Source organism: Bufo gargarizans, chromosome 2, assembly GCF_014858855.1.
Source record: "Bufo gargarizans isolate SCDJY-AF-19 chromosome 2, ASM1485885v1, whole genome shotgun sequence".
Taxonomy (NCBI): Eukaryota; Metazoa; Chordata; class Amphibia; order Anura; family Bufonidae; genus Bufo; species Bufo gargarizans.
The window spans coordinates 647,467,466-647,488,474 of NC_058081.1; the positions used below are offsets into that span (position 1 = coordinate 647,467,466).

Here is a 21,009-nt window from a genome sequence, read left to right on the forward strand (position 1 = left end):
ATGCACCTTGCCGAATACTACCATGGACCGCCGTATCCCCATTGACTATAATAGGATTGAGCGGTGATCCGGACAATTTTATGGCATAAATGCCGGTTTTTGGCTGGACAAATACCGCTACATGTGGTTCAGGCTTCCTGATTCCCAATGCTTCTGTCGAAAGTAGCTTAAATAAATGTGGGCCTATGTGCCTAATGTTACTACATACTGTACTCGGGCACATGGACTTTATATACCAACGCCCTTTTTTATTCAGAAGCCAGTGTGTCTATTAGAGGCTCCTACTCTTTCAGACCCAGCTTGTCCATGTGTTACACGATACACTGCAGGGAAAACGTAGGGCCAGATGTGGCTTTCCCCATTGATCCATTGGTCTTTGGAGGTTAGATTAACCTGACCTGCAATAATCAACTGCTCAACCAGGCCTGCTTCTGTTTAAAAGAAAGTGCGTGTGTGTATATATCTATATATATCAAGATCTATATTATTATTTGTGTGGTTATTTTTATTGAATGTTTCTCTTTTAATACTATGGATAGAATTTCTAAACTGCTGTAACATAAGAATAATGTGGGTTCATAATACCCCAGAACCATGTTTTTTTTTTCCATTTTCTTTCTCCCTTCCTTCATTTCCCTTAGTCCTGTTTAAGATGTTTGTAAATTATGGTATGCATTGTGTATGTATTAAGTATTCTACCGGAATCTGTAAACCGTGTGTTTCTTTTTATGCTATAATCAAAACATAAATAAGTAAAGAATTTACAAATAAATAAATAAAAGGGTTCTTTCCATGAGGCAACCCCTTTTAAAAGGGTTGTCCCATCTTGTTCTTTTTATGATGGAAATTTACTGTGGTCATTTTGTGTAGGGGGAAGGCGGAGTTATGGAAATGGACTACTTTCGCTCCACTGTTTCCGCAATCCCATAGCAGTAAATAGGAGTTACACAAATTAAGTAGCACAGCAAAGCTACGCTGGGTCCATTTCTCTTGAGTAATGGAAACAGTATAGCTGGCTGTGCTAGGTATTTTGTGTAGCTCCCATTTACTGCTATGGGAATTACGGAAACAGTGGAGCGCCTGCCACTTGTATGTTTCCGTAATTCTCGCTACACCGGGCTGGTGCTTACTGCGGTTATTTCCATCTCAGCTATGAAAGACTGATTCAACCCCTGATGAACCCTCTATGTCAGAATAGTCATTGTGGGGTCAATGCTTTATGTAAAAGTAACATTCATCAGGTAATGGAAGCTGGACATAGACATGAGAGCATCCACAACCTTCATTGGGCTGAGCATGCAATACCAGACACATCATATAGATGGCACTGTTTTTGAATAAATCCTGAACTAATCTTTTCCCCATTGCCTCCACAACGGCACCACCTGGAGGGTAACCCGCCTTCTTAGCGACAGAAAACAACTGTGAGCCAATAAAGGGCCCCCTCCCTCTTACCTTCTCCAGTTGTTTCCTGTCCCATTGAAGGCAGGTTGTGGATCAGCGTTGGAGCTCAGGGCCTTTAGGTTTGTTCTCCCGTTTCATCTGGAGGGCCGCTGCAGGAGGAGGGGTCGCGGAGCAAGGCAGATCGCTCTTCCCTCCTCTCTGTGTAAGTTTGACGTGTGCTGGCTACCCTGGGCTTTGTTCAGTGTTCTCAGGAAGGGAACCGTATAGTGCAGTGGTTGGGGGCGTTCCCATGGGCCAGGAAAGTCTCCGGAGCCTCACGGTGTGATGACATCATGACGCAGGTGTCAGTGTCGTGACGCTGACGTCATCACGCTGATCCAGGAAGTGGAAATAAGAAGGGAGAATGCCAGGGCACATGCGTTCATCCCTTCTATGGTGAACACAGCGTGCCTTCCTACCGGCAGTATGTCTTTACAGGCGGACAGTGAACCCACCCGCAAGGCCACTGACACCTCCAGGCCCTCTAGCCCGGTAAGCCTCCTCCCTGAGGATGATTTTGATCAACCTTTACCCTTCCTCCCTTCCTGGGTGACGTGTCTCTATTATGGCTGTATTATTTTCTAATTAGCTCCCTACATGCTTATGTCTTCCTAAGGGAGAGAGAGCATTAAAGGGGAACCGTCCCAAAAGAAGAAATGTTCTTTATGTAAAAAGGGGCTCTCTGCTTCTTCCTTAAAATCTCTGTGCCCAAGATGTATTAACAGAGTGATCTCTGAAGAAACTCCTTACCTGGTTGAGAGCTTAAAAGCCCTAATTAAGGCTACTTTCACACTAGCGTTCGGGCGGATCCGTTCTGAACGGATCCGCTCATAATAATGCAGACGGAGGCTCCGTTCAGTACGGATCCGTCTGCATTATATTAGCAAAAAAAAGCTAAGTGTGAAAATAGCCTGGGACGGATCCGTCCAGACTTTCAATGTAAAGTCAATGGGGGACGGATCCGCTTGAAGATTGAGCCACATTGTGGCATCTTCAAACGGATCCGTCCCCATTGACTTACATTGAAAGTCTGGACGGATCCGCACGGATCCGCACGCCTCCGAACGGCCAGGCGGACACCCGAACGCTGCAAGCAGCGTTCAGCTGTCCGCCTGTCCGTGCGGAGGCGAGCGGAGCGGAGGCTGAACGCCGCCAGACTGATGCAGTCTGAGCGGATCCGCCTCCATTCAGACTGCATCAGGGCTGGACGGCTGCGTTCGGGTCCGCTCGTGAGCTCCTTCAAACGGAGCTCACGAACGGAAACCCGAACGCTAGTGTGAAAGTAGCCTAAAGAGTAAGTCGGTGCAGCAGTTGAAGCAAAACTTTCTGCCGTCCCTCCTAAAGACAAAAACTCACTGAAAAAAGTGGCCTAAACGGGTGAAAATGCTCCAAACCCAGACACTGTAGCGTGTCTGTAACCGGGGGAGCAATTCCTCCTCATGCGGTCTGCAGACAGCGGCAATCCCCAGCAAAAAATGAGTACAATGGAGGATGCCGGGGCGGACCGCATGCGCCACAAGAACATCTTGCACAAAATGATACATTGTGCAAATATACATACAAAAATCACTGCCAAAAAATGCACCAAAATGATGCAACTGACAATACCAGCATGCCTGAACAGCCTACAGGTATCCGCTTACAGCAGGGCGTTGTGGGAGTTGTAGTTTTACAACAGCTGGAGGGCCGCAGTTTGAGGATGCCTGGTCTGAATCAGTACTAGATACCAACTCACAGCCAGACTCTCACATGCCTCCATAGTGGTATCACCAATGCACTGTGAGGTAGGATAAAGCTGTGAGCCACACCCACAACAGACCATGTGACACAGAAGCCACACCCACAACAGACCATGTGACACAGAAGCTACCAGGTGCAAAAGAATGTTACCACCAAAATAAAGTGGCACATTCCATACACATAAAGACAAAAAACTCACTGAAAAAAGTGGCCTAAACGGGTGAAAATGCTCTAAACCCAAACACTGTACCGTGTCTGTAACCGGGGGAGTAATTCCTCTGCATGTGGTCCGCAGACAACGGCAATCCCAAGCAAAAAATACGTACAATGGAGGATGCTGGGGCGGACCGCATGCACCACAAGAACATCTTGCACAAAATGATACATTGTGCAGATGAAAAAATATACATGCACAATTCACAAGTCCCTCCTAAAGTCTCCAGTTCTAAATCCTTTATTCCGCAGCAGCAGGCTTCTGATTTTGTTGAAGGGGAAGTTTCTTCTGACACAGACTTTAGTGTCTCAGAGAATACCTCGGGACGTCTGCTTTGTTCCATTGAGGATACTAAATCTCTGTTAAAAACTATCAGGGCGATGATAAATTTGAAGGAACCCAAGGAGCCTCTCTCTGTCCAGGACCAAATGTTTTGGGGGCTTGCGGACAGGAAGAAACAAGTTTTTCCTGTTCACAGTAATATTAAGACTCTTATACAAAATGAGTGGAGTGACCCGGAAAAGAGGTAGTCGGCTTCTAAAATGTTTAAGAGGAAGTACCCTTTTTCTGAGGAAGATTCCAGTTCTTGGGACAAACCTAAAGTCGATGCTCCAGTAGCAAGGATTTCCAAGAAATCCTCTCTGCCTTTTGAGGATCTGGGGCTACTGAAGGACCGATGGATAAAAAATGTGAGTCCCTCCTTAAAAAGACCTGGGAGTCATCCACGGCCACGTCAAGACCTGTAATATCAGCCACCTACACAGCAAGAACTCTGTCAGTGTGGTTGGGCCAACTTGAGGAGCACATTGAGTCTGGTACTCCCAGGGAAGACATCCTTGCTTCCATTCCTATGCTCAAACAGGCCTCTAATTTTCTAGCAGATGCCTCTGCAGACATTGTATTATCCAACGCTTCCCGCAGGGCTATTTGGTTGAGATCATGGTCGGGATGCAGCGACTAAGAATAGATTGTGTTCTCTACCATTTGAAGGTGATCATGTGTTTCGTACTGCCATAGACAACATCTTAGAAAAGGCCTCTGACAAAAAAAAGGGGTTTCCCACAGAGTTAAAATTCTTTCACCAAAGGTGCTCCTTTCACCTCCAAAAACATACTAGATTTGACCAGAAGAAAAAATAACTCAATTTTTCCTGGCAATCATCTAAAGGGAAAACTAGAGGTTTCCTATTCAACCCTGACAAATCTGCACGTCCTTCCTCCCAATGACACAAGAAGTCCAGTGAGGGGAAGGCTGAAGCATTTTGGTTCTGCCTGGGAAAGAATCCGTGCCTCTCCTTGGGTGCTCTCAACCATAACCGCAGGGTAACATTTAGAATTCTTGCAAGTCCCTCCAGACAGGTATCTAGAGAACTTAAAATTAAAAGGCGAAAATCAGGAAGCAATGGACCAGCAGATCGCTCTACTTCTGCAGAAAAATGCCATAGTACAAGTCGCTATAGAAGAACAAGGGAAGGGCTTTTACTCCTCAATCTTCCTGGTCAAGAAACCAAACGGTTCCTTCCAGTCATTAATAAATCTCTGGAATCTAAACAGGTACATAGTGTACAGGAAATTCAAAATGGAATCGGTAAGGTCCGTAATGAATATCCTGTAAAAAAACTGCTTCACGGTGGTCACGATAGACTTTCAGATGCCTATTGCCATGTGCCAATTCACATGGATTACCATATATATTTGAGAATGGCAGTATGGATTAAGGGAAGATTACATCAATTTCAAGTTCTGCCGTGCCCAGCACCGAGAATCTTTACGAAGATTGTAGTGGATGTAGCAAAGTTCTTCCATCTGGCAGGAATCATACTGATACCTTACTTAGATGACTTCCTAATCTCAGCTCCCACGGAGAATCACCTGCATGTTCAACTTCAGGCAGTATCAGACACCCTTTCAGATCTGGGTTGGATCATAAATCTTTAGAAGTCTTGTCGTCTTTCTCAGCAGAAGAGAATATTCTTAGGAGTACTGCTACATCAGATGTCTTCTTTTCTTCCCTTACAAAAACAGGAAGATTTGATCCAGAAGATTCTAAAGTTTCAGCGGTTACACATATCCTCAATTAGGGAAATCATGACAATTCTAGGCCTCATGATCTCCTCTATTCCGTCAGTGAAGTGGTCGCAAGCCCACTCGAGAGTTCTTCACTCTTTCCTGTTACAGGCCTGGGACAAGAAGCAGACTCCTTTAAACTAGAGAGTAAAAGTTCCAGCAGGGGTAAAGTTCTCACTATCATGGTAAATCAGATGGGAAAATCTGTCCCGAGGAGTAGAGTGGCGGCAGACGAATCAGATGGTAATTATAACTGATGCGAGCAAGCATGTGCACACATGAACGGTACCATGAAACAAGGTTTATGGCAGGCGGATCTGGAGCAGGCATCTTCCAACATGCGGGAACTGAGTGCGGTTTGACAAGCCCTAAAAGCCTTTGCTCCCTCGGTCCGGTAAAACCACATAAGAATTCTTTCCAACAACACCACCACTGTAGCTTATCTTGCAACATTATGCCAGTGTTATACAGTACATTCCATTACTGTAAGGGTTACATAGCATCATAAATCAATATAATGCTATGTGACTCCCGGCAGTGATGGGAGGTCAGGCCGGGTGCTGCGATGCGGACTCCCTGCGGGAGGAACGCTCGTCTGCAAGGGGCTTAAGGTTGTTTCTAGATTTCATTGTCAACAAGAAATCTCTCTTCCTTCCTTTTGTTCCCAGGCGTTTTCTGAAACTACCTAGAATCGACTAAAAACCTCAGGAGGTCAAATCAGCTGTTCATTCAGTATCTCGGACTAAATTGGGGGAAGCAAGGCTATTGCTCGATGTATTAAGTCTTGTATTTTTTTTTTGTTATGACAAGAGGGTAATTTCTCCTCTTTCTGGGTTAAAGGCTCATTCCACCAGAGCATTGGCCGCGTCTTGGGCTGAAGGCGCCTCTGCTTCTCTTGAGGACATTTGCCGGGCTGCCACCTGGTCGAGTCCCTGTACCTTCTTTAGACACTATAAATTAGATGTGTTAGCCAGCAAAGACTTATCTTTTGGCAGGAAGAGTTTGTCTGCTGTAGTCCGCCCCCTGATTGTTACTCTGTTATTCCTCCAGGTGGTGCCGTTGTGGAGGTGTGGGGAAAAGATGATAATTATTCTCACTGGTAATTGGATTTTCCTTTAGACTCCACAACGGCACCAGGAATTCCCACCCAATTATTCTCTATAACAGATTGTTATTTTCTGTTGATTTCATATAACTAGATCAAGTAATTTTTTCTGTCATGTTTAAACATGATTAAATTATGGCATATACTTCTGAGTTATTAACTGGCGAAGGTATGAGGGAGGGGGCCTTTTATTGGCTGATCTCACAGTTGTTTCCTGTCCCTAAGAAGGCAGGTTACCCTCTAGGTGGTGCCCTTGTGGCGGCTAAAGGAAAATCCAATTACCGGTAAAAGTAATTATCATCTTTTTCGGTACTCTCATACAATCCCTTTAACTGCCACTGACTGGCATTGTGCATAGTTGGAAGGGATCAGCAACCTTAGGTACTCTAGCTGTGAAACTACAACTCTCTTCATGCACACTTGCTCGTCTGAGGTTGGAACGCTCATAGAAGTGAATAGAGCATGGTGCGAATTGTTGTTTTCCAACAGCAGGAGTTCCGGGGGTTGCTGACCCCACTTTTTAGTTAGTTTATTCTAGTGAAAGCACCAAGTTGCTGTCTGTGAGATTTCTGTGCAAATGTTTTTGATGGTCCAGAGAAACACAGCACCTCTGCTTTGTGAATTTTTATTTACCCTGTAATGATAGATTCATTGTAGGGTTGCAGCGGGTATCGAATTATCGATACCCAATCGATACTATTGTACCAGTATCGATTCAATATTGGGATTTGACATTTACCGATGCTAGGCTGTGCTACTGCGCAGCCTAGTATCAGAGAACATGGCGCGTGCTGCTCTCAGCGCGCTCCATGTTCTCCTAAGCAGCACAGGGGAGAAGGAGTCACTCCCTCCTGTGCCGCTGCTGCCAATAAGAAGAGAGGTGCGAAGGAGGGGAGGGACTGTGGCCACTGTGCCACCAATGATAACTCACCCATTAATACAAATATAGGTGCGGCACCTGAGGGTTTAACTGCCACGGATCGTAGCGCCCTGTCATAGAGGTCGGGTGCCGGCTGATTCTGCCGCTGGCACCCGCCTCCTGTATTTGTATTAAAAGGTTACTTATCTTCATTTGTGGCGCAGTGCACCCCTCCCTTCCCCAGTACTAAAAACATTGGTGGCGTAGTGCGCCCCCCCAACCCCCCAGTATTATAATCATTGGTGGCAGTGGCCACAGGGTCTCCTCCCCTCCTCTTTATTCATTGGTGGTGCAGTGGCAGCTTCTGAGTTGAGCCCTAGCAGTGTTATCCTGATGGGCCGGACATTCCATAAAATGCGGAATGCACGCTGCTTTTTTTTGGTGTTTTATTTTTTACGCATGGTGTCGAGTATCGCAATACTTTTTTTATGGTATTGAAATCAAATAAAAATTTTGGTATCGAGACAACCCTAATTCATTGTGTTCTTATATTTTGTCTCCCTCGTGACCTGTGTGTGAAGGTTGGATACTGGCATTTTGCTCATTCCTTTGTACGTGGAAACTGGAGGAATGAAGAAGAGAGCACATTTTCTCTGCTTGCAAAGTCCTGCCATGACATTGATCTGATATGTTACTGGATGGGAAATCGAAGGTATATCTTTGACTTGTACATGTTATTTAGTCTTATCCAGTATAATATGTAATTTCCTACTTAAAGGGAGAATCTACTCCAGCAAGTGCCCAGGGAGGGGTTTCACTGGGATGTGCTGTCTGTTCTCTGCATTGAGCTGCTTCACAGCCCCTCCCCTCTGCTCTGTGTGACAACTGTATCATCCAACCAGGAGACCACTACAGCTGTCACTCAGAGCAGAGGGGAGGGCTCTACAGTGAAGCTCCGCCTCCTGGGCACTTGCAGGGTCAGAATCCGCCTGAATAGAATTTCATTTTCACACTACTCTTCATGATAAAAATTTCTAAGGCTACTTTCACACTGGTGTTTCTGGGTCCGCCTGTGAGATCCGTTTCAGGGCTCTCACAACCGGTCCAAAACGGATCAGTTGAGCCCCAATGCGTTCTGAATGGATAAGGATAAGTTTGGCTGCGTTTGGTCTCCGTTGTGTTTTTTAGACTGTCATTAAAATGCAGCTTGCAGCGTTTTGGTGTCCATCTGACAATGCGGAGCAAAACGGATCCGTCCTGACTTACAATGTAAGTCAATGGGGACGGATCAGTTTTTCACTGACACAATATGATGCAATTGAAAACGGATCCGTCCCCCATTGACTTTCAATGCAAGTCAAGACGGATCCGTTTTGACTTAGACTTTTTTTTTTTATGAATAATGCAAACGGATACAAGACGGATCCGCACCAAACGCGACAGACTCTCTTTCAAAGAGTACTACAGGTAAAGCTTATACATTGTGCTAAAGGGCTGTTCCAAAGAATTGAGAAAGCTCGTTGGAAGAACAAGTGAAACGTTTTCAAGAAATCTACAGTACGTCCAGTTGCCTTGATTTATTCTTTACAGGTAGAGTTTGTGCAGTACAGTAAAAGAGGCAATAAAACCAGGATCTATACAATAATCAGGCAGAGGTCAGGACAGGCGCCATAGGATTAAGGTGGGTTTCTGAATGTTGAATATTGTTTACCTATCCTCATGTTTCGTCATCAATACCTGAAAGGTTGGGTACGACACCTGTCACCTTCCCTCATCAGCTGTTTGAAGACCAGTGAACACTGCAGCCTCCTCACAGCTTACCAAGCACAGCGCTGTCTATATGATAGCGGCTGTGCTTGGTATTGCATCTTAACCCCATTCACTTAAATGGGACTGAATGTGCCTAGGCCATGTGACTGATGAACATGATGTCACTGTGGCCTTTTCAAACATTTGATCGATGGGGGTGCTGGGAGTCGGACCCCCACCGATCAGATATTGATGGGCTATCCTGATGATAGTTCATCAGTATTAATCGGTCGGAAAACCCCTTTAATGTGGTTATCAGGCTGAGGTCAGGAGGCTCAGTAGAAGAACCCCTTAGCAGGAGTTAGAATAACTTCCCATAGGGGAAGTTGCCATATACATTTCTGAGAACGCTGTCATAGTTTGGGGATAGATTAGCCCATGTGCGTGCTGGTCCTTTAAGTGCCAGGAAGAACAAACGTGACCTATGGGAGCGAGTGGCATGGACTGGAGTGCAGTGGTTGGGGTGAGTACTCCAGTGGTTGTGTTTGCCGGGAGAGGAGAGATGCCGGTGGACACAGACCACCGACATTACAGCCATATAAGGAATGTGCTGTAGGTCAACCAATAAGTCTGATTGTGAAGGGTATGTCTGGGAAAGTTTTCACTTTGTTTATTTCAAAAAAGACATTTTCTTCTTTATAGATGTGTAAAGGTGTCTTCTTTTGGAACTCTGTCTCACTTTACTAAAGAGAACAAGGTAAGTTTAAGTCAAGAAATGTATTCATGAGTTAAGTGTGTAGTTGCATATGAACATCAGAACCTCAGGCTGAGATCAAAATCTAGATGGTTTAATAGACTGATTGCATCATGTTTGCATAATTACAAAAAAATGGAGGGAGTACTATCTGTGCCTGCATGATTACAAGGAGAGACAGGAAGGCAGTACTATCTGTGCCCACATCATTTTTATATTTTTTTTTAAATAGACTTTTATTAAAGGAAAAGCACATGTAGACAGTTACAGATTACAAATAAAGCCATTGTCAGTCAAGATATCAAAAACATCAATCCTTCACGGAATACATGCACCTCTCCCAAATTTTTCCCCTTTATTTTCTATTCCCCCCCCTCCCTCTCCCTCCCCCCCCCTTCATCCTTAAATAATTGACATATCCAACAATGAGACAATTCAATTGCCCTTGCAAATTTTGAGAATAACAATCCCCATATAACTAACATCTGTAGAAACATATATTATTATTGTCCTCTTCATTTCCTCACTAGAAACCCCCTCCCGCCCCCCCCCCCCTCCTATTTTTTTGTCCATCTTGATCATCTCGACCACTAGAAACTAAAACTACAACAGTTTTTTTTTGCAGGATTTATAAGACTACTTGCACGCATTATCATACTTTCAATGCACCCAATCGTCCCTTCAGATCTTCCTGTAGATACCAAGCAGTGAGTTTAAAAGGTCCCAACAAAGTGGGATATTCCGCACTACTGATGTACTGTATCATAAAGCTCCTCCATACTTTATACAATTTTTTACCTACTTTCTCCTTTCTGGTAATCGCATCTTTCCATTCTAAAAGAAATATCTGTTTCAATCGGCTCTGCAACATCTCAGCACTGGGGACATTCGCCATCAACCAGTGTGTCAATAGGCAACGCTTTGCCTCCAGCAGAACCTTGTGTTCCAGAACCGATAGTCCCTTCTTCTTCCTATCTCTTTCATCATCAGATGTTTCTTTTTCTTCAGCCTGAAATATGACCAACTGTGGTGATAATTTGTACCCCGTATTGCCTAGCTGTTTCATAAATGTGGACACCTGAGACCAAAATCCAGCTACATTGGGACACGACCATTAACCATGCATCAAGTCTGTTCCTGGTGAGCAACATTTTGGGCAAGCAGTTATCCTATCTGGTCTAGCCTGAGAGGGTGGAAAATCAAATCCATATATTGCCCTGTGCAGAATTTTAAACTGTGTTTCCCTCATCAGCTCATTAGGTACTGCTTGATATAATGCCTGAATACCTGCCCTCGCGATGGGCGCTAGGTCTGTTATCTCCAACTGATCCTCCCACCCCTTGAACAGTCCAGCTACCAGCTGATCCTCCCAGGTTGCCCTAAGAATATTATAAATCTCCGAGATAGACATCCTACAATTATGTCCCAGAAAGGAGTCAAATTTATTCTTTCGCCCTTCTTTGGAAATGTCTCTTATAATACTCCTCACATAGCTATGCACTTGCCTATATGGGAATTGTGCTGGCTTCTGCAGACCCCATCTCTCTACTAACTCTTCCAATGATGCCCATCTGGCCTCCCTTTCGTGCATCAGGTCTCCCAACTTTGTAATTCCCTTGTTCGCCCAGATTTCTCGCTGTAACCGGGAGGAAAATTAGGATTTCCCTGTAACGGAAGATGTTTTGAGAATAAGTTAGACAAACCAAAGAGCTTCCTCACATTTTTCCTAGGCAATGATTGTGTCCCTAAGAATAAGAGACCTTCTTGCTATATATGGGAGTTTTGACACCTGAGTGTGGAGAAGGGAAATCAGTTTCCATGGAGCTGCCAACTGACTCTCCACACCCAAGTTTGAGTAAAACGAAGTCTTATTTGCCCAATCTAATATGTGCCTACTGAGGCACGCTATATTATACCCCCTCAAATCTGGAAAATTAAGACCTCCTTGCTCCTTCTTAATTTTCAACTTTTTCAACGCTATCCTTGGCTTCCTCCCTCTCCACAAGAATCTAGTGAAATTTTTTTCTAAGTCACTGATATCTGCATATCTCAAGAGAACAGGTATTGTCTGCAGAGGATACATTAGCTTTGCTGCCCCCATCATTTTAATCAATTGACACCGTCCCATTAAGGATAGAGGTAAATTCATCCATCTGTCTAGATCCTTTTTAATTTTGGCAAATAGAGGCGGGTAGTTCAGCCTATAAATGGAATGTGGTGATTTCCCTATTTTGATTCCTAGGTAAGTAATCTGTGTCGCCGGTTTAGCAATGCCAAACTCCTCCGTGCCAATATCTTTTCCATCACCCCCCTGGGCTAACGGAAGCAACTCACATTTACTTCTATTCACTGCATAACCCGAGTATTTCCCAAATTCACATAATAATTCCATGATCTTACCCAAATGTTGTTTCGGGCGGGCTAAGAATAATATCACGTCATCTGCGAACAAGGCTGCCTTTGCCCTAAACCCTCCAACCTTGATGCCTTCAAATAAATTTGAGTCACACAATTCCCTGGCCAGTGGTTCTAGAGCTAAATTGAACAGGAGAGGGGATAGCGGACATCCCTGTCGGGTACCTTTTTGGAGTTGAAAGGGTTTAGATAAAAAGCCTTGGGTATATACCCTTGCTCTCGGGTTACGGTACATTTGAGATAAATAGGCCCTAAAAGCTCCCTTAAATCCCATCTTATCCAACACTGCTTCCAGCCATGCCCACCTGACAGTGTCAAATGCCTTTTCCGCACCTAAGGTGAGCATGGCTGGAAGCACACCCCTTCCTGGAAGATGTTGAATTCGATCTAAGACCGTCAAGACGGTCCTTATATTGGTTACAGCAGACCTGCCTTTCACGAACCCTACCTGCTCTTTTCCTATTAATTGGGGCAAAAATTTTGCTAAACGGTCCGCTACAATCTTGGCCAGCAACTTCGCATCAACATTGATTAAAGATATGGGCCTATACGATCTTGGTGACGTTGGATCTTTCCCTGGCTTGGGGAGTAGCTTAATGTAAGACATATTCTCGTTGTCCAATGTCATACGGCCTTGAAAAACACCCTTGAATAATTCCAAAAGGACAGCAGACACCTGAGGTATTAGCGCCTTGAAATACTCCCCTGTGAACCCATCAGGCCCTGGGGCTTTGGAATTACCCAAGTGCCTGATGGCCTCCTGCAATTCCTGTAATGATATAACAGCATTCAGAATACGTAATTGTTCCTCGGTCAACTTTGGTAGTTTCACTCTATTCAAGATTGTATCTGTCAGATCACACACTGCTTCGTCCTTATATAAGGCTTCATAGTAGGAGCCTACAATGTTGCTAATTACCGCAGGATCATGACTCCCCTTCCCCTCCTTGGTCCACCAGGAACGCAATATGTTGTGGAATCCTCATTCCCTTAGCTAGGTTTGCTAGCAACCTCCCCGATTTATTACCATATTTGTATAGCTTGGTTTCCATTTCTGACTGTCTCAGGGACTCTCTTTCCTTCACACATTTTTCAAAAGTTCGTCGCTCGACGATCCAATTCTGTCTGTTAATATCCGACGGGTTACTCCTGAATTTAGAGTATGCTGTCCTGACTTTTTGGCTCGCTTCACTAAAGGATTTTTGGGCTTTCTTTTTCATATTGCCTATATACCCCATAATCTTTCCTCTCATTACCACCTTTGATGTGTTCCAGAACAACTGTGGATCATCTAAGTGTATCTCATTATCAGCCTTGAACTCCTCCCACCATATGGATAGCTTTTCTACAAATCCTTCCCTTGTGCTCAGATGGGAAGAAAAGCGCCAGATATAATCCAACCCTCTTGGGAATGACTCAAACAATTCTATGGACACCGGAGCATGGTCTGATAGAATCAAGTCGCCAATCTCCGCCCCTTCCACCCTATATGAAAGTGAAAGGGAAAGAAGTATATAGTCAATCCTCGACCACGAGAGCTGTGAGCTGGAGTAAAATGTAAAACCCCTATCATCCTGATGCAATTGGCGCCAGGGGTCTACCAGACTCGCCCCCTCCATGAAGGGTTGCATCATATTGTCCTGTGGCCCATCAGTCCCAACCCTATCACCTTCTCGTTTTCTGTCTTCTGCGCCTTTAACCACTGAGTTAAAATCTCCTCCAATGATTTTATGAGGATTCGCGTCCCCTAGTACCTTGGTTTCCAATTCGCTAAAGAAAACACCATTGTTAGTATTAGGTCCATATACATTGTAAATGCTGTATTGTGTATCCTGAACCTGTATCAGAACCTGTGTCCACCTGCCCTTCGTATCCGCAGAATGCCCTATTACCGTGTGGTTGAGCTGCTTATTAATCAACGTCAAAACTCCTGCCTTCCTATCACATGCTGAGAAACCAAAAACTGCCCCCACCCATAACCTCTTCATCCTGTCAAAGTCCTTCTCCTCAGGCCTCATGCACACGACCGTTTTTTTTTAAGGTCCGCAAAAACTGGGTCCGTAGGTCCGTAATCCGTGACCGTTTTTTCGTCCGTGTGTCTTCCTTGTTTTTTGGAGGATCCACGGACATGAAAAATGAAAGAAAAATCTAAGTCAAGTTTGCCATTGAAATGATAGGAAAAAACGGACACGGATCACGGACACGGATCACTGACACGGATGACAATCTTGTGTGCATCCGTGATTTTTCACGGACCCATTGACTTGAATGGGTCCGTGAACCGTTGGCCGTGAAAAAAATAGGACAGGTCATATTTTTTTCACGGCCAGGAAACACGGATCACGGATGCGGCTGCCAAACGGTGCATTTTCCGATTTTTCCACGGACCCATTGAAAGTCAATGGGTCCGTGAAAAAAAACGGAAAACGGCACAACGGCCACGGATGCACACAACGGTCGTGTGCATGAGGCCTCAAGGTGAGTCTCTTGTAGAAGTACAATGTCAGGCTTGAGTTTCTTTAGATGCCTGAGGATCATCCATCTTTTATGGGGAGACCTCAGCCCTTTTATGTTCCACGAGATGATCTTCATTTTATATTGCCCTCACAACCAATACCCTTGTAGCCGGATTTCAAAGTACGTTCAAGATGGACAAAAGTTACCAAATGCCTTTTTTTTTTTATTCCCTCCCCCCCCCCCCTCTTTTTTTCTCCCCCCCCCCTTATTACTTTCCTCCCTTTTCCCTTTTCAAAACCTCTAAATAATCTCTCCTTCCTTACCCCCCTTACCCTCTTTCCCTAACCGTTAGAGCAGCCCCTAACTACCGTATATTTGTTTTATTTGAACTTCCTTTTTTCTGGGTTGCGACCCCCGCTCGACCTCCTACTTCAAGCACTAAATTGCCTATGATCATTTGTCCCCCAGGGTGAACATTACAGTTATCAAACAGCGTATTCTTGAACGTTAAAACATCCTAAATGATACCATCCCCCATTCATCAGTATCAGTGGAAATTATAAACATAAACATAACGGAGTCATTCCCATTAAACAATAGGCCCCACTACAAGTGGCGGATCATGTTCAAACCATAACTTAAATTATCACCGGAGTAGTCATCTCCTCGGAAACGATCTCACTTCTCTCTTGGAAGTACGTCTGTTGTCTGTCCCTGAACGGCCCTCTCTTTCACGACGTCCTCTTCCAGTATCTTGAGAGTTTATCTGCCACCCTTCTCCTTCACTCAAATCCTGTCGCGGTGATGAGGATCTCTGTCTGCGTTCTTCTCCTCTCTCCTGCCTTCTGTTCTGTAGAGAGTCCAGCATTTCTTCTGCCGCCAACGGCTCATGAAAAATAATTGTAGATCCATCCGCGTGGGTGACACGCAGTTTTGCTGGATATACCAGCTGGAATTTGACTTTTCTTTGATATAGTTGCAAACATACATTACTGAATTCTCTTCTTTTCTTTGCAACTGCCGCCGAGTAGTCTGCAAATAGCAGCACATTATGTCCTTGTATTCTGAGGGGGCTTTTCCTATTCCGGAATGCCCTTAAGATGGCTTCTTTATCGCAGTAATCAAGGTACTTCATAATTACTTGCCTAGGTTTTACAGGTGCACCATGTGTCTCCCCCATTCCAGTGGGTCCAATTCTGTGTGCTCTCTCCACCTTATGACGACCCTCTAGGCCCAAAGCCCGTGGCAAATCCAGTTCACACAGACCTTTCAAGTCCATTACTTTTACAGACTCTGGTAGGCCTATCAAGCGCAAATTGCTGCGTCTCGATCTGTTTTCCAGGTCCTCCACCCTATCCATTAAAATTGCGTTTTGTTTGGATAGTTCATTCAGGGTGCGGGCATGGCTGGCGGTGTCGCTCTCAATAGACTGCGTTCTCTGCTCCAACTCTTCTAACCTGCCCTCATGCTGGTGAATCGTTTCATGTAGCTGTTGCAGGGACGCTGACAGCGTTTTTGTCAGCGTATCCCTGATATCAGGAGCCAGATAAGTTGCCACCTCTATAGCCAGTGCTTTATAATCGATGCCCTTTGCCATCGGTGTCATCAGTTCTACTGTATGCGACTCACCCCCGTCGTGAATATCAATCACCGGTTCAGGTGTAAGAGTGCCTGTCTCCGCCATCTTGTCTTGCGAATCTCCCGCGCTGGCCAGCTTGGTGGACTTAATACTGCCGCTCCACAGAAGGTACCACTCCATGCAATAAGCGATACGATCAGGTAAGACCACAAATTCTTCTTTGATAATGTTTTCCCACATAAGCACTCGGTGGGGATCTAGCCTGAAGACGAGCGGGCGCCGGAGCTCTTTCACTCCGCTGCTAGCATCCCAGCGCCGGAACCGGAAGTCTCGCCCACATCATTTTGTAGACAAAAGGAAATTATTCTCCATTGACAACCAGATTATACCGAAACCTAAGCACAGAGATGGTGGTCACCTTGCTTTCACATGAACTGTTGCTATGCAATGTCCCTCAGCCATTGTGATCCTATATATAATAAACCAGTATATAATGCTATGCATAATATATAATTTAATTATATTATTCCTTCAGGTCTTGCAATTTCATATTGCACATATTTTATTATTTAGCAAACACTGGAAGCAGAAATGTATTTTATGACTTGATCTCCACTGCATAAACATCTCTCATTTAGCCCGAGGGCGCCAGCAGCCGCTGCTTAGACTGCACCGTGGAAGAAACGTGTCCTTATTCAGCGCAGAAAATATATCTGAAGAAAGCTCAACAGGTGGGTACTTATATCCTTCCGTATAACACTAGTCTACCATATATATTACATACATGAGCAACAATACTGAGTCTACAATAATCTGTCCATTCATTCTACCCAAAGCAATGCTGAAGTGACAGAGAAATCCGTGAATCTGAATACTCCTGATTAACCCCCGCTACCCTGCTTATCTCTGTCTTTTCTGTCTAACTGCTAGATTATTAGACTATATAGATTACCAAATTACAGCTTTTCAATTAATTAATATATAAACCACCATCTGATAATTCAGAAAGTCTGATAATGTGGCACGTTTATAGTACAGAATAAAACTGAACAGGGAGAACCAAACAGGATTAGCTTTAAAGGGAACCTGTCACCTCAAAAACACATATAAAACCGCCAGCTTTATGTTATAGTAGCCCCCAGTCTGTTATTAATGATGTATTTGATCCGGTAATCTGATGCTCCATACATGATAAAAAGTATGTTTTAATCGCCGTCAGCGCTATCTCGCCGGTTAGTCTGAAGTCAATGGGGCAGCGGCCTGCTTCAAGTCAAGATAAGCATGCCCTTTAACCATCCCCTCTTCTGTGTGATTGACATCCTGCAGTGCGGCCTGGGATCGCGTTAGTCTCGCGCATGCACATGCGCTCCTTGTTACTGCGCAATCCCGGCTCCCGCAGTTAGCCGGGTTTCATCAGCACACCGCGCATGCGCGAGACTAACGCGATCCCAGGCCGCACTGCAGGATGTCAATCACACAGAAGAGGGGACGGTTAAAGGGCGTGCTTATCTTGATTTGAAGCAAGCTGCTGCCCCCTTGACTTCAGACTGACCGGCGAGATATCGCTGATGGCGATTAAAACATAGTTTTTGTCATGTCTGGAGCATCAGATTACCGGATCAAATACATCATTAATAACTGACTGGGGGCTACTATAAGGTAATGCTGGCGGTTTTATATGCGATTTTGAGGTGACAGGTTCCCTTTAAAGAAGTATTACCAGGGGCGGGCTGGCCATAGACCCTATAGTGAGTCTTCCTCGGGGGCCGCCTGAGCCCTCTTCCTGGCTGCCAGCCACGTAAATATTGATCTGACGCTGCCAGAGTTAAAGGGGTTGTCCGGTGACTTGGTGACTTATTCTTAGGATAGGTCATCAATATCTGATCAGCCCCAATCAACTGTTTGAAGAGAAGGCTGCGCTTGTATGAGCGCTGCCTTCTCTTCATTTCAGCGGTGAGCAGGTGTAATTACAAGAAGCCGTCCCATTCACTTCTATGGGACAGCTCCTTCCTATATACTTGAATGGAAGGAGCCGTCCCATTAAAGTGAATAAGGCACCATTTTGTAGTTACACCAGCTCACCGCTGCGGTTGCGAAGACATACAGGTAAACAATGAAGAGGAGGCAGTTCTCGCACGGAGGGCGCTGGGAGTTGGGCTCCCACAGATCTGATATTGATGACCTATCCTGAGGAAAGGTCATCAATATTAACAGCCCCTACAACCCCTTTTGAAGGGGTTTTCTAGTTCTGGATAGGTCATCGGTATCTGATTGGTGGTGGTCTTACATCCGGGATGGACACTGTGAGCGCAGCGGCCTTCTCACAGCTTTCCCTAGGCCAATAACGTCACGTTCCTCGGTCACATGGCCTAGACGTAGTTCAGTCCCATTCACAGCTGCTATACAGTGTCCTGCGCTGTGCGTGGTAAGCTGCGAGGAGGGGGAAGCGCTAACATCGGCTCCGTTGAGCAGCTGATCGGCGGGGGTCCAACAAATCGGATACTGATGATCTATTCTGAGAAAAGGTTATCAGTATAAAAAGTCAGAGAACCACTTTAAGTTCCCAGTTCACCCTTGGGCATTCCAGTAACATGAAATTATATCCCATCCACTGGGTAAGGGATAACTGTTAGATTGGTGGGGGTATGAGTGCCTGGAACTTTACCAATCGCAAGAATTGGGACTTGTGTTCCCTTTTTTTTGTTTTTAATCTGATTCTTTTTATTGAGATTTTCAAAGCATTGCGGGTCCGCATTTCCGGAGCCGGGCCGCACACGAAATTGCGGACGTGTGAATGGACCCTTAGGCCTCATGCACACGGCCGTTGTGTGGTCCGCATCTGAGCCGCAGTTTTGGCGGCTCAGATGCAGACCTATTCACTTCAATGGGGCCGCAAAAGATGCGGACAGCACTCCGTGTGCTGTCCGCATCCGTTGCTCCATTCCGTGGTCCGCAAAAAAAAATATAACCTCTCCTATTCTCGTCCGCGTTTTGCGGACAAGAATAGGCAGTTATATTGATGGCTGTCCGTGCTGTTCCTCAAATTGCGGAACACACACGGACGCCATCCGTGTTTTGCGGATCTGCGGTTTGCGGACTGCCAAACACACAACGGTCGTGTGCATGACGCCTAAAGGAAATGCATGTGTAGCCAGTGGCACTATAAAAAAACAGACAGCATGCCCTATTGGTGCGGAGTCCATGCTGAATCTCCCATTGAAATGGGGGAAGCGTAAAAAAACTGCATAGAAACATAGAATGTGTCGGCAGATAAGAACCATTTGGCCCATCTAGTCTGCCCAATATACTGAATACTATGAATAGCCCCTGGCCCTATCTTATATGAAGGATAGCCTTATGCCTATCCCATGCATGCTCAAACTCCTTCACTGTACTTGCAGCTGCCACTTCTGCAGGAAGGCTATTCCATGCATCCACTACTCTCTCAGTAAAGTAATACTTCCTGATATTACTTTTAAACCTTTGCCCCTCTAATTTAAAACTATGTCCTCTTGTAGCAGTTTTTCTTCTTTTAAATATTCTCTCCTCTTTTACCTTGTTGATTCCCTTTATGTATTTAAAAGTTTCTATCATATCCCCTCTGTCTCGTCTTTCTTCCAAGCTATACATGTTAAGGTCCTTTAATCTTTCCTGGTAAGTTTTATCCTGCAATCCATGTACCAGTTTAGTAGCTCTTCTCTGAACTCTCTCCAAAGTATCAATATCCTTCTGGAGATATGGTCTCCAGTACTGAGCACAATGCTCCAAATGAGGTCTCACTAGTGCTCTGTAGAGCGGCATGAGCACCTCCCTCTTTCTACTGGTAATGCCTCTCCCTATACACCCAAGCATTCTGCTAGCATTTCCTAATGCTCTGTGACATTGTCTGCCTACCTTTAAAGAGGACCTTTCACTACTCTACAAACGAAAAACTAACTATACCTGTGGGCAGAGCGGCGCCCAGGGGTCCCCCTGCACTTACTAGTATGCCTGGGTGCCGCTCCGTTCGCCCGGTATAGGCTCCGGTGTCTCCGCTCCCTGACTGATTTCTTGTAGGAGGCGTGTCCCTTGCTGCACTGCTGGCCAATCGCAGCGCACAGCTCATAGCCTGGCTATGAGCTGTGTGCTGCGATTGGCCAGCAGTGCAGCAAGGGACACGCCTCCTACAAGAAATCAGTCAGAGGGAGCGCAGACACCGGAGCCTATACCGGGCGAACGGAGCGGCGCCCAGACTTACTAGTAAGTGCAGGGGGACCCCTGGGCGCCGCTCTGCCCACAGGTATAGTTAGTTTTTCGTTTGTAGAGTAGTGAAAGGTCCTCTTTAAGTCTTCTGAAATAATGACCCCTAAATCCCTTTCCTCAGATACTGAGGTTAGGACTGTATCACTGATTTTATATTCTGCTCTTGGGTTTTTACGCCCCAGGTGCATTATCTTGCACTTATCAACATTAAATTTTAGTTGCCAGATTTTTGACCATTCCTCTAGTTTTCCTAAATCCTTTTCCATTTGATGTATCCCTCCAGGAACATCAACCCTGTTACAAATCTTTGTGTCATCAGCAAAAAGACACGCCTTACCATCAAGGCCTTCTGCAATTTCGCTGATAAAGATATTAAACAATATGGG

At 45.2% G+C, this 21,009-nt stretch overlaps 1 protein-coding gene across 3 annotated transcripts in view; it reads left to right on the forward strand.

Annotated features, from left to right (window-relative positions):
- The window catches only part of LOC122926897, a 170,731-nt gene that overhangs the window by 82,036 nt on the left and 67,686 nt on the right, over window positions 1–21,009 (forward strand). For all 3 annotated transcript variants that reach the window (XM_044278416.1, XM_044278417.1, XM_044278418.1), the window contains 3 exons: window positions 8,009–8,139; window positions 9,879–9,933; window positions 17,020–17,112. In XM_044278416.1, coding sequence (XP_044134351.1) covers window positions 8,009–8,139; window positions 9,879–9,933; window positions 17,020–17,112 — 279 coding nt within the window. The remainder of the gene's footprint in view (window positions 1–8,008; window positions 8,140–9,878; window positions 9,934–17,019; window positions 17,113–21,009) is intronic.